A 13,153-nucleotide genomic window follows, 5' to 3' on the forward strand; every position below is an offset into this window, starting at 1 on the left:
ACTTTTCTACACAGGGAAATAACCAACTGTTCATTGATATTGAGCTCCAAATAGAAGGAACAATCAGGGGATTATTTTAACCTTTAGGTAATTTTTAAAGGTTAAAATGCAATTAGTGTAGGAAAGAAAACTATTTTATATGAAAACATTACTCAGTGTAACTTAATGGGCGAGGGGGGATCAGCTTAGACTTCAGCTTGAGGGATTGAAAGCCTAGCAAAGAAAATAATTTCTGATTATAAAAAATAGTTAACCAAGGGAATTGGGAGAAGGTTCTAAGCGAGCTTGCACATGTATCTTTAAATTGGGTAGTATTGACTTCTGCATCCACATCTTGCTGGATGATGCCCTGGTTAAATATGAGGATAATGTCTATTTTAGTCTGGGTCTTTAATTGCCTTGTCTGAAAGCTGTTGGCAATCAAAGCTCCCTAACCCTGGCTCTCCTAAGGGAGGCCTAGAGCTTGAATTCTGCTGCTGTCCTCAGCAGTCTTTAGGAGTCAAAGGCCAGAATGCAAGGGCTGCCAGCAAGATGATGTGCCCACTTTGCCGGCATTGACATTTGCAATTGCCCAAGCCCTACAGAAGGCTGGTGGATACACTTTTAACTTCCTGGGTATAAATTCATCTGCAAAATAAAAGATTTGAGTGGAAAAATACACAGAAAAAGTGGAGTTATAGCAGCCAGTGACAGCAAATGAAGTCACAAGGGTGCTTTTGCTGATTTTGTTTTCTTATAACTGGTTTCTATAAATCCACCTCTAATGTAGAATATAGTACATTATCCTGAATTTTAATTTAGTTATAAAACATTCTAAAATAGAGACTAGACTAAAATGAATGTTAACGCCCTATTTTAGTTGGCCCTTGGGTGAAGTTATATTATGTTTTTTTTTGTTTGTTTTTTTCTGAGACTCTTCCTGGCGACCTCCAGACTATGTTTCACGACTTGGTACTGTACTGAAAGAGTCCGTTGCTCATCAGCCCACCTCACCGGATTATTATTTGGTCCTTGAGAGCAGGGCTGTGTCTTTGAACTCTTCCTTCCCAGTATCAAGTACAGTGTGTCACAGACTTTGTCATAGTCCATAAATATTTGGGGGATGACATTTTTTTTTTCTGAAATAGCCCCTTTCTCATTTCTTCTCACTTATTCCTCTTTCACGTTCTTCAGGTTCTCTCCATCTGCCCGAAGGACATGAGAGCTGATATCTGTGTTCACCTAAACCGCAAGGTGTTCAATGAACACCCTGCCTTTCGGTTGGCCAGCGATGGGTGCCTGCGCGCCTTGGCTGTGGAATTCCAGACGATTCACTGCGCGCCCGGGGACCTCATCTACCACGCCGGGGAAAGCGTGGATGCCCTCTGCTTTGTGGTCTCAGGCTCCCTGGAAGTCATCCAGGATGATGAGGTGGTGGCTATTTTAGGTACTGTGAACTTTCTTAATGTAGTAGCAAATGCGTAACAGGTTTAGAGATTTTGCTTCTCAGGTTTCTTAAGAGAAATTTCCTTTGCTTGCTGACTTTGGAAACTGGGTCAGTGATCAGACAATAAATCTTAGTGAAAACTAATAATGCTGCTTCAGCAAGGAACGTTATATTGGTCTCAGCCTAATGGGCTGCATGAGGGTTGGACTACACTTTCTTTGGCAACAATAGGATAGTACCTTTTAGACTACAGCCTGACCGTAGCTGTACCTCCATGTTGGTAAGTGTGGAAATGTCTTGTGGAGTGATTGTCAGGTTAGTAATCTAGAATGGTGGTCTCAGAGGGGCAATAGAACCTGTCTAATTCAACACTTCCCTTTAGAGATGAGCAAAGTGAGGCCCAAAAATGTTTGGTGACTTGCCCAGCTAGTATATGAGTGAGGGCTCGAGTACAAATCATCTTACTCTAAATCTTTTTACCTCATCACAGCGGACCTAAGTAGTGGGCTGAAAGTGATGAGGACATAAATGAATTTGACCCCCTATATTGGAGTAATAACAATGCAAGTAGATTTAGGCTTTTAAAACTGGTTTTGTCCATTCACAAACCAGGAAAATTATTTGGCTAATAATAAATTCATTCAAAAATTCAGAGACCTAGTAATTAGTTGCACTAACAAAAAAGGCAGTGGCAATACATGTACATGACAAAACATTTTTTTTTAAATTACATGTTTGGGGAAAGTGTAATATATGTATTGGTTGAACAGATGCTAAGTGATATTTTAGATTATTATTTTTTTTTGCTCCAATATCAGCAGCAAGTTCATGAAGCCCACATAGCTATAAAAGGAAGCAATAATAAAGTCAGAGGAGAATCATTTCTGGCTTTTTCCTCAAGTAAAATAAGTTAGAATTGCAGGATGTCAACTCCATTTTGATCACATTTTTCCTGGCTTGTGTCTCATGAAAAATGAGCTCAATTTTAAACTATTGGATTTTTTTAGCTTCTGAGGTCAACCTACCATCGCTTGAAAGCCACTTATTCTCGTTAATACGAGATTGACTGATGTATTTTAGCAACTGCAAAAGCAAAATCCAGCACAGAAATGAGGAACTGATCTCAAAAAGCCCAATTACCTAGCAGAGGCAGAACTGAGCACTGAAACAGCAACCCCTCCCAGGAAAACAGGTCCTCGTAACTTTGTAAGAGTTAGAGGCAATGATGCAGAGTTGCAAACGACTGAACACTGTTGTTTGTAAACATTTTTCTTAACTGTTTAGTCAGCACTGTGCGTGTTTAATGCTACTGAGTGCTTGTTCTGTTCTGTTTCCTGGAGTATAGAGGAGTTGTATGTAATCTTTCATAGCAAGTGCACATTTTGTCAGAACGATTCTTTGTGGTAAAATGAAGCATATCCATACTATAGCCATTCTTGTTTGCTTAAAGAAGAGGCTAAGACACAAGCCCCAAACAGCTGTATTTTCTTTTCCTGCATGTTCCTGTCAATGGCAGGTGGGGGAACAGACATCCAATATATTATCCTGAGGACTGTTGTGATAAATGGCTCAGCTGTGTGCTCATGCCATTTGCGTTGCCTATATTCTTCATTGGTAACTTTTTTTTTTTTTTTTCTAAAAGGATGGATGGAGAAAGCCCTGAGTTCAGTGCTGGGTCTGTTAAGCTGCAATCATTTGCTCAGTGAGACAGACAGAATGCATTTTCTTTTTGTTTTAAAATAAAATGGTAGCTGGTTTTGCCTAGTGACACAGTAAAAATGAACACAGGGCTTCTGGGTATTGGGCCAATCTCATCATATAGCTGTCACATTTTATTTCCTTGAGTGTGTGCTTTTAGTTTATCCTCCTCAAAAGTCTTGGGAGTCAGAGACTTTTCATCTCTGAGCTTAATGAGTAAAACTCTATGTACACCTCTTTGGCAACCTTACATTTGCTTTTTCATTGGGCCTCTAATAAGGATTAGTTCAGCCAAAAAGCAGTCAGAAGGTTTTTGTTTAAAAAAAGTTTTGATCTGGAAGTGATCTTCCCAAGGCAGAAGTAAGCAGGAGAGGTAGGGAGGCGAGGTGCTGACAGAGGCTGCAGAGGGGCCGGCGGGGTTGCATAGGTCCATGAGACCCGGGATGACCCTGTCCTCTCTATCAGTCTGTGATTTGGATAATCTGTGGAGAGACAGATGTGGAGACAGGCTTCTGGAGCTCCTCTCAGTGTTGAGCCTTCCTCCAATCTGGGTTTAGAGGAGAGGTGATCTGAGGGGATTGTATGCTAGGATTGTGGACCCCTGGTGACTTTCTGCAGGAGAGGGGGTGTGATGCTGCCAGACAGAGATGACTGCGCTATGTGCCTCAAAGAGTGAGTCTGCCGTGACTCAGACCCAACCTGTGTTCATACAGTCTGCAGGCTCCACCTTCCAGGCAGCTATAGCTGGGTACACACTGCTGCCTGTACTTCGCTGGAAGGGCCTGCAACCTGCTAGAAGGGCCTTCCCTAACTCAGCCAGCTTCTAGACTTGCAGATCATCCCATTGGCTCCATTTCATGATATCTCAGGGTGGTTTCCATTGAGAATGCATGTTTTGTTTGTATTGATTTCAGAGAGAGGAAGGGAGAGAGAGAGAGATAAAAACAATGATCAGAGAGAATCATTGATCAGCTCCCTCCTGCACACCCCTTACTGGGGATTGAGCCTGCAACCTGGGCACCGTGCCCTGTGCAGCAATTGAACCATGACCTCTTGGTTCATGGGTCCACACTCAACCAATGAGCAACAGTGCATGTATTCAGACTTTTCTAAATTAAAAAATACTTCATCTTACTTAAAAATGACGAGAGGGGTTTCTTTAATGGTCATGGTTGCTTAATGTTTTAAGAAAGAAAGAGGAAAATTGTTACTCCTGACATTTTGATGACCATTCCTTTCCAGCTCCTCCTGTTTTTTCTTCTCTTTCTACTTCCTGCTTCTCCCCTCCCCTTCCTCTGTCCTTTGCCTCCTTCTCCTTCTTGTAATTTTTTGGCTGCTTATTTTTGGAATAATTGCAAACTTAATGAAGAGTTCCAGAAATTATCAGGGTGCAAAGTTTGAGAAATATCTTTAGGTTTTCTACCTTATTAAGTAAGTTGGTTAGGTCTTCTATACATTTACTTCTTTCCTATCCTTGAATGGGGAGTGGCATGCTAAAGTGTCCTATTGTTAATGTGCCTTATCTATGTCTCTTTGCACCTCCTGTAGTTTGTGCTTTGTAGTGATTGTTGCTGTGCTTTTTGGTACACAGATATTCATAACTTTTTCATGAAAAATTGTGGCTTGGAACATTGAAATATGTCCTTTTTCATCTTGTCTAATGATTTTTTTTTGCCTTGTAAGGATTAAACAGAAGCACATTTGAGTACACTTGGAAAAATGAGAATTTGTCTAAGTTGGTCTGATAGTAGAAATGTGCAGGCCCTGCTCTCCCTCAATACTGATATTTTGCTGGTTGAAAGGAAGAGAAGGAAGGTCATTTTAAAATTAATTAAAATTTCTGGATCCAAAAAACAGGTGCAGTTTTATTCTTTTGGATCCTTGCCCCGAAACAGTCTTTTGGTAGGTGCATAATTCTTGTGTGTCAAAAGTCCTATGGTGTTTAATGAATGAGTTCTGAAGCATAACTAATTAATGGAAAGTTTAAAAATGTAGTCAACAAATACCTTCTTTTTTTTTTAACGCTTCAAAATGTTTTTCTAAATAGGGCATATGAAGATAATTGCAGTTCATGTCTTTTTTCAACTTGAAGCTCTTTCAGTTCTTACACCTCCACTTTTTCTTGACCTTCCCACTTTGTAAGAAACACAAAGAATTCTAAATTCAGTTCATGATGCATAATATTTTATATTCTTTCATATCTTCTTGCTTGTTAGCTCCAACCCTATAATTACCTAATGTGAACAGATTTACGGGTATGGCTAAAATAGCCGGGTTCCTTCTAAATGACTGAATGAGGTGTATTGTACCTTCTAGAGACTATAAAAATGGCATTTCCCCATTAACAATAGACCCAGCTTCTAAGATATTTGTTTTGCTGCATTCACAGTTTGTCCTTTCTGTGTTTACTGATTATTAGAATCATATGATTGGAATCATTAATCTAAGACAGTCTGTATCTAAGTATTTCAATTGTAACTTCAAATTCCCAAGAAAACTATGCTTATTTATGTACCATTTGGATAGAAGGATTAGATATTGTTATGCGGTTGGGGGGAGGGAATAGGAGAAGAAGGAAAAGATAGAATGAATGAACTTAATAGTGTAAAAAGGTAATTTCTAGTACCTGGGTTAAGATTTCATTTTAATTAGAATCAGTCCATATCTTATAAATATTTGTGCATAATCAAGGAAAACTTATAAATTATGGTTCTCAGAATTAAACGTCTGTTTCTTATTTTGATTCCAAAAAGAAGAACATCTGAGATGTGAATGAATAATATTTTGCTATTTTGAGAACCTGTGAAAATGTGACTTTTATTCTGTTCCTAAGATTTCTTTCTGTATACTTGCTATTAGAAGTCAAGTGCTTCACACTTTAAAACCTTAAACGGGCTTTTCCCAAGCTCTAGAAAATTCTTTTGGCATCCACATTTCTATGTTCTGAGATGCTGAACTATGAACTGGATAGGGTTACTCTACATATTATGATGATGACCTTAGTTAATTCAGACATTTTTATAAAGGGCAAACTAGTATTTGGTTTTAAATATGTATGCTTGTCTTTAAACTTTCCAAGTTGTGCTTATAACATCATTTATCCATGGCTCAAATTGCACACTCTAGAGATCCTCAGCCTACAGATTTCTGGATATAATATGACTCTTTACAATCTGGTAGTTTAGATTCAACTTCAAACTTAACCTTACCATCCTTAAAAACGAAGTCTGTGTATTTCATCTCCTAGGTATCTCTTTATCCTATCTTTCTATCCCTCCCCATGACCACTGCTCTTAAAATTTTGATCCCGGCTGTGGCTGCATCTGAAAGGCCTGTCTGCTTGCAATCTGTCATCAGCTCCAACCTCCAGTTTTATGTTCTGCTGCCACTATAAGAATCTTTCTAAAATATAATTTATCATGTCAGTTTCCTCAGTTGGATAGGCTTTTTTAGCAACTTGACTATAAAATGTAACTGGTAGCATGCTTAAGTAACATTGAAAGTTCATAAATACATTTTGATTTTTAATATTTCCTATCAAAACTTTTAAAGTTTAAATGCACTTCAGGCCCCTTTGAAAGTCTGTCTGATTTGGATACCAATAATTATTGAGTACTCATTATTTTACATGCATTATTACATCAAATCCTTTAATTAATTCTGTGAAGAACACGCTTACTAAAGTTATGTTATGGATGAAGAAACCAAAGCTCTGCATTATCAGATGATTCACCTCAGGTTACAGCTAAAACATAAGTGGTGAGCACAGGATTTGAACCCAGATATGTCTAACTCTATGCCCATTCTCTTAACCATCACATTACAAATGTGATTCCTTCTTTAACAGGACTTTTTAAGTACAATTTTGAATTTATACAACTATTTTGCTTAAGCTTGACCGAAAATAGAGGGTCTAGATTTTTACCAGGTTGTTTCCTTTTATGTAAAAAAGGGTCTCTAACAACAGTATTAAGTACCATTCCAGTGTATAATATGAAAATTCTTTACCAAACATTACTTGAGTATAAGACCATTAATCAGCTACTAAGTACCTAAAAATATGGTCCTCTCCCTGGTGACTAGTTTACTACCAGGCAAGTGTGTAGGACTGGGGAGACCTGACTTAGAGTGTGAATCTCATGAGCCCTCAGAACATAAGATGAGGATGCTAAGTTCCGTGAGTGGGCTTTTCATCTGGGTCCTGGAAGAGTTCATATGTCATCTAGTTGGTAGGGATTAAAGTGGAAATGAAGCTCTCAGGAATGCTCCAGGATTGCAAGAATGCCACAGATCTTTGCAGCTCTTCCTATGAGAAGGTGGAGCCTCCTTTTCCACCCCTTGAGTCTGTCTTGGTCTTGTGACTTGTCTCAGTTCTTATGCTGAGTCCTCCACTCTTCCCTTAAGTGCTGATGTTCTGTGGTTAGGGTGGGGCAGCTTGGCCTGCTTTTCTCAGTGCTCTTTTGTTTACCTAAGGCCCTGACATCTACTTTCAGAAAGCTTCATCTGCATTTTCCCGGCCATACTTGTTCTAGTCGTCTCTTATCCACCATTATTTTTAATAGTTGTGCTATATGTAATCATTGTCAGAGCATGTAGACATGCACACTATACTTTTAACCTTTACTTAGTCTTAGTTCTACAAATAAGTATTAGTAATTGCTACCAATAGTCTTTGTGTCAATGTCCCTTTAGGTATTTTGATTATCTGAAACATTTTCACTAACAAATTCCTTAGGAAATATTTATGGGAACAATAATGAGTTCTTTTATGTTGGTGATAATAGTTTGTGTCCTGTATACTTGAAAGTCAGTTTTGCTGGATATGAAATTCTTGATTCACATTTCTTTCGTAGAGTATCTTAAATAGATCACTCCTACTTCACTCAAATCAATAGGCATATTTTAGAGCTTTGCTTTACTACCATCATCTCTGTTGTAGCTTCTTCTCTTTACCTTTGTTGTCACTGCCTTCACTCCTGATGAGGTGGTTGTGGAGATAAGGTGAAATTATATGCATATAATCTGTGAAATACCATATTATGTTTCATAGTGAGGTAGGTAGCCTTCCAATAGTGCTCCCTTTTCCACTCTTCACCCTGTCATTATTTCTGTTCTCAAAGTACTAGATAGGTCATGACTCTCTTTACTCAAAAGCTTTTAGTGGTTTCCTTTTAAAACAGGATTAAGCAGAATCTGTTGCATGGCATTCAAAGTTCTCACTATTGAGTCCCACTTTTCCCCTCTAGACTTGGCTCTATCTCTATGTCCTGTAGGTTTCTAGGATAGTGGACTAACGTTGTTCATCACGCCCTGGGCAGATCAGGCTTGTACTATTTGTCGGTCACAGATACTGCCCTTCCCCTTAAGGATCAACTAATGATTAAACTCAAACATGACCTTATTTGTGAGTTCTTTCCCGAATCTCCTCAAGTCCAAAACAGTTTATGTTTGTGTGCTTTGCCTATCCTGGTCCTATAGAACTCTCCCTCCCCCCTGTTTTGTAAAACTTTCTGGCATGTCTCTTTTACTTAGAAAAGTAAAGACTCTTAAGAGCAGGGTTTTTATTTCTTGCATGTCTCTATCCCCACACAGCACACAGCACGTGTTCCAGTTTAAGGTTAGCATTAGGACACTGGATGCATGAATTAAATGGGGTGAATAGGGCAGCCATCATTTCTCCCATATGTGAAAGTAATAAGACTTTGTTATATGAATATTATTATAGGCATCAACTCCAAATCCTTTCTAGGAAAAGAATATAGAAGAGTTTCAAGATGTAACTTTTTCAATTTAGTCTTTTTCTTGGATTTTTAAATAATATGCTATAACTTTCTTGATTTGGGCACATTAATGTTAAGAACAAATTAAGAACTAATTTGTTCTTAACACTAATAGTGTCAAATTTAGGATTACCAGCCTGTGTATTACCATATTATTTAACTTCTTAAAGGTGGTTATCATCATCCCATATGAGTAAGGAAACTCTCTATTTTTTTACAACTATTTAATAAGAGGTATTTGGCTCATTCTTTGTGTGTTTAAATAAAAATCTATAAGCTTCACCAGTAAGTTTTTTTTTTTTTAGTAAATAAGAATTATTTTACTTATCTAAAAGTGTCTATAAGTTTGCATTCAATATAATTTTTCAACAGAATGGCTTTGGACTTCAATCATTGAGGATTGGCAGGCATCAATTCTAAATGTTTTAAAAGATTCTATTCTAATAAACCTATATAGTTTTAAAATTTTAATACTCATCAGCTTATTTCTGTTATTTTTCTTGAAAATATTACTTTATGACACTTGCTGTTTGTAAATACTCGAAGTTGTTAAAATTGTATAATTTAAAAACTCATACTGTTGTTTATTTATAAATGAATATATTTTATGCATATGTGTTGATAATACACTTTATGAGCCTCCTGCTATAATCAATTAAAGTGAAGGGATGCCTAATAAATGAAATGGATTAAGTTCATTCTAGAGAAGAATCATCAAATAGTGCTATCACCATATCCCACACACACTCACTAAGTAACCTTCAAATGCTATATTTTTTAGGGATTTGTTGGCTATATTAGAAAGCTGTATCCACTGATAAATAACTGAGATAATTTGTATTCATTTATTTTATCCATGTCATTAATTCACCAAATAATATGCTCCATATTTTAAAATATACTCTGACTGTAAAACCAACACTTCAGGAGACCATAATCTCCAAGCATACCATGATCTGTATTACTCCTCTAATCAAGTTGTAACGCTGTCTCTATTTTGTCTTTAAATTTTTCAGTTTCCTACTCTATGAATGTTTCACATTTGCTTCTATTTTGCAGTTCTGTGTTTTCTGTGGTTTAGAAGTTAAATACTTCATCAGACTTAATGCAAAGAACTGAGAAACTATAAATAGGCCAAACAACAACTTTCCTGTTGAGTGTGAGCTTTTCTACTAATTTTAAGGCTTTGAGGGAAGGTTCGTTTTCTCAAGCTCTAGAATGTTTATAGCTACTACTTACATTAAGTGGGAGCTGACCTAAAAACTAGCATCAGATATTCTGCACTCATCAAGATGAACAGGAGTTCCCAGCCCTGGAAGTGTGCAAAATCTTTGTAATGGAGAGATGGGTACTTCTCTATTGGATATTCCGTGCATAATTTCATATCTCCACAACCTGTGGCTTCTTACAGATCACTCAGTGTAAATGTGCATAATATTTCTTGAATAACTGTGAATTGAGTGACTATTAGGTGATAGAGATAAATGGATAAGCACATTTTGAAATGGCTGATTAATTTCCAAGTGATATATTGTGTATGATAATGGAAATCCTATGTTATAAAACAATTAGTATTTCTTACTATGTAATGCATGTTTTAGGGGGAGTACAAGGGATAAGTTTTACTTTGATTGAGTCAGTTAACTTTTCTGTTACTTTTCAACCTTATAATGGGATTTGGAATTGAGGTCCTAGATTTTAAAGTTCGTGTGTGTGTGTGTGTGTGTGTGTGTGTGTGTGTGTGTGTGTGTTGACAATGAGAAATTGACAAAATATTATCTTGAAAATATAATTTGATGATTTTGAGTTGACTCACTATGGAATTATAGATGTAGAGAAACTTTAAGCGTTATTTTTTGTCTGTCCGGTTCCCTTTAGAGTCAAAGGAACAGATGATGATTCAGGTTCAGTAACCTGATGTAAGCCACACTTAATGGCAGAGCCTCAATTCTACCTCTAATCTTGTATTTTCCAGTTTTTTTCTCCCCGTCTCTCCTTTTCTAATGTGTATTTTTTCTTTAATAAATATTTGTTGAGCTCTTGAACTGTTCTCGGCATTGAGGTTAATGGCAGTGGTCAAAACAGAGAAAATTCCCTGCCCTCATGTGTTTTATAGTCTCGTTAATTCTGTTCACTCCACATCATAGGCTTTTTATTTCTCCAAGATACTAAAAGCATAAATTATTCAAATTTAAAACTTTTGATAGAAATATGGTAAGGATTTTTCATTTCATCAGTGAGGTAAAATAAAATATGTAACAGACTTTTTAATGCTTTCATAATTAAAAATAGAAAGGGGAAATTTATGTATTCAGTACATTTTACCTATTGATGATGTACTTATCATCAATGAATATTTATTTATTATTTCATAGGCTTATGTACATATTTTATTAGTTTTATTTAAAAATGTAAGGAAAACATCTGTGAAAAATAGTTTGCTATTTTTAATTAAATGTATTTATTAAGGGACATTTTGGAAAACATAAAGTAGAAAGAAAACAATAACATCATTTGAAGCTGATTGCTATAATTATTTAAATACATTCTCTTTTTGTCTTTTATCCCTTTTGATTTTTAACACAATGTGTCAATTGACAATTAATAGCAATATAATATACTATATAGCACAACATAGAATAATAAAATGCTATATACTTTGGTTTTTATCAAGATTATTTTTCTTTAAGAAAATAAGAGGTAGATAATTCATTTAGTCTTGGAGTTTCACTTTCATTTTTATGTACTTTATGATAGCTTGACCATGATCATATTTTTCTTTTTAAAAATTTATATTAGAAGATAAGCATTTTTTTTGCATTTATTTCAAAAACTAGTTTTAATTCTGCATGAATTGATGATAGGTAGATAGACAAGTTTTCATTGTTATTGGACATTTATTTATTTACTTATGCCAACCTGGGTTTGTGCTTAATAACACTACAATGAATATTACATGTATTGGTTCTCATTCTTTTGATTGATTCCCAGAGGTGAAATTAGTAATTAGTCAAAGGCATTTATCATTTTTATGGTTACTATACATAAAAATCAAATAGTTGAAAACCAATGAGCACTTATAAATGGGTGAGAGGTTGTATTATGAGTGATCATTTGATAACTGGTCACAGAAATGAAACATAAAGAAATATAATCCTTTTCTATCTGTTCAAAGACTTCCAGTTCCCCATATAGAAAGAGTAACAATGATGATAGAGAAAAAGAAATAAGAGGTAGATCAAAGCAGCCCTTTTAAAGACCTGTTATTTTCATAGCACCATGGACTCTGATAATATAACACTTGTTGATCTCTTCTATTAAAAAATAATACATATAAATTATAAGACTAAATATAATCTACCCATTATCCTATAATGCAGAGAGAACCTATCATTTTAATGCATTTGCTTTGTGCATATGCATGTTTCTGGCATATGGGATAAATGTATAAAATGCGGTCATACTATGTGTATGACTTACTATCCTGCTTTTATTATTTTACATAATGTGAACACTTCTCTGTTGCTTTTTTTAAATTTATTTAGTGGCTGCCATAATATTCCATAATTTATTTATTCATTTATATTTGTCTTATTTCTACCTTTTTGGGTATAGTAAATATTAATTCAGTGAACAGTTTTTAAGTAAATTGGTAGTTCTAATAATGTAATTAGAATAAATACATATAATTAGCATTACTAATTTATTTATTTATTTGTTTGTTTGTTTATTTATTTATTTTTTAATATATTTTATTGATTTTTTACAGAGAGGAAGAGAGAGATAGAGAGTCAGAAACATCGATGAGAGAGAAACATCGATCAGCCGCCTCCTGCACATCCCCCCACTGGGGATGTGCCCACAACCCAGGTACATGCCCTTGACCAGAATAGAACCTGGGACCCTTCAGTCCGCAGGCCGACACTCTATCCACTGAGCCAAACCGGTTTCAGCTAGAATTACTAATTTAAAGAGAATGCCATTTCTGAAATTTATCTGTGTAAGTGGAGGTAAATTTTTATACCTAAAGTCTCCGATGCTCTGTAGCCTTTCACACATTATTTGGGTCTCAGATCTATAATTATTCTTTTTTGGACAAATAATGGCTATCAGATGGTAGTTGAGTTGTCAGTTTCACTAACTAAAAGAAATTTTTGAGGCTTCAGAAAAAAGTGAAATTGCTCAATATTAAATAAATATCCATTATGCTTATTTTGTGCTGACCATATGATTACATGGTGATTTTATT

General features: G+C 35.8%; 1 protein-coding gene across 1 annotated transcript in view; it reads left to right on the plus strand.

The window, feature by feature from the left end:
- KCNH5 (potassium voltage-gated channel subfamily H member 5) overlaps positions 1–13,153 on the plus strand; it is a 250,185-nt gene that overhangs the window by 177,843 nt on the left and 59,189 nt on the right. Inside the window, exon 9 of the mRNA XM_059694117.1 lies at positions 1,174–1,426. Coding sequence (XP_059550100.1) covers positions 1,174–1,426 — 253 coding nt within the window. The remainder of the gene's footprint in view (positions 1–1,173; positions 1,427–13,153) is intronic.

This window comes from Myotis daubentonii, chromosome 1, assembly GCF_963259705.1.
Source record: "Myotis daubentonii chromosome 1, mMyoDau2.1, whole genome shotgun sequence".
In the NCBI taxonomy this organism is placed as follows: Eukaryota; Metazoa; Chordata; class Mammalia; order Chiroptera; family Vespertilionidae; genus Myotis; species Myotis daubentonii.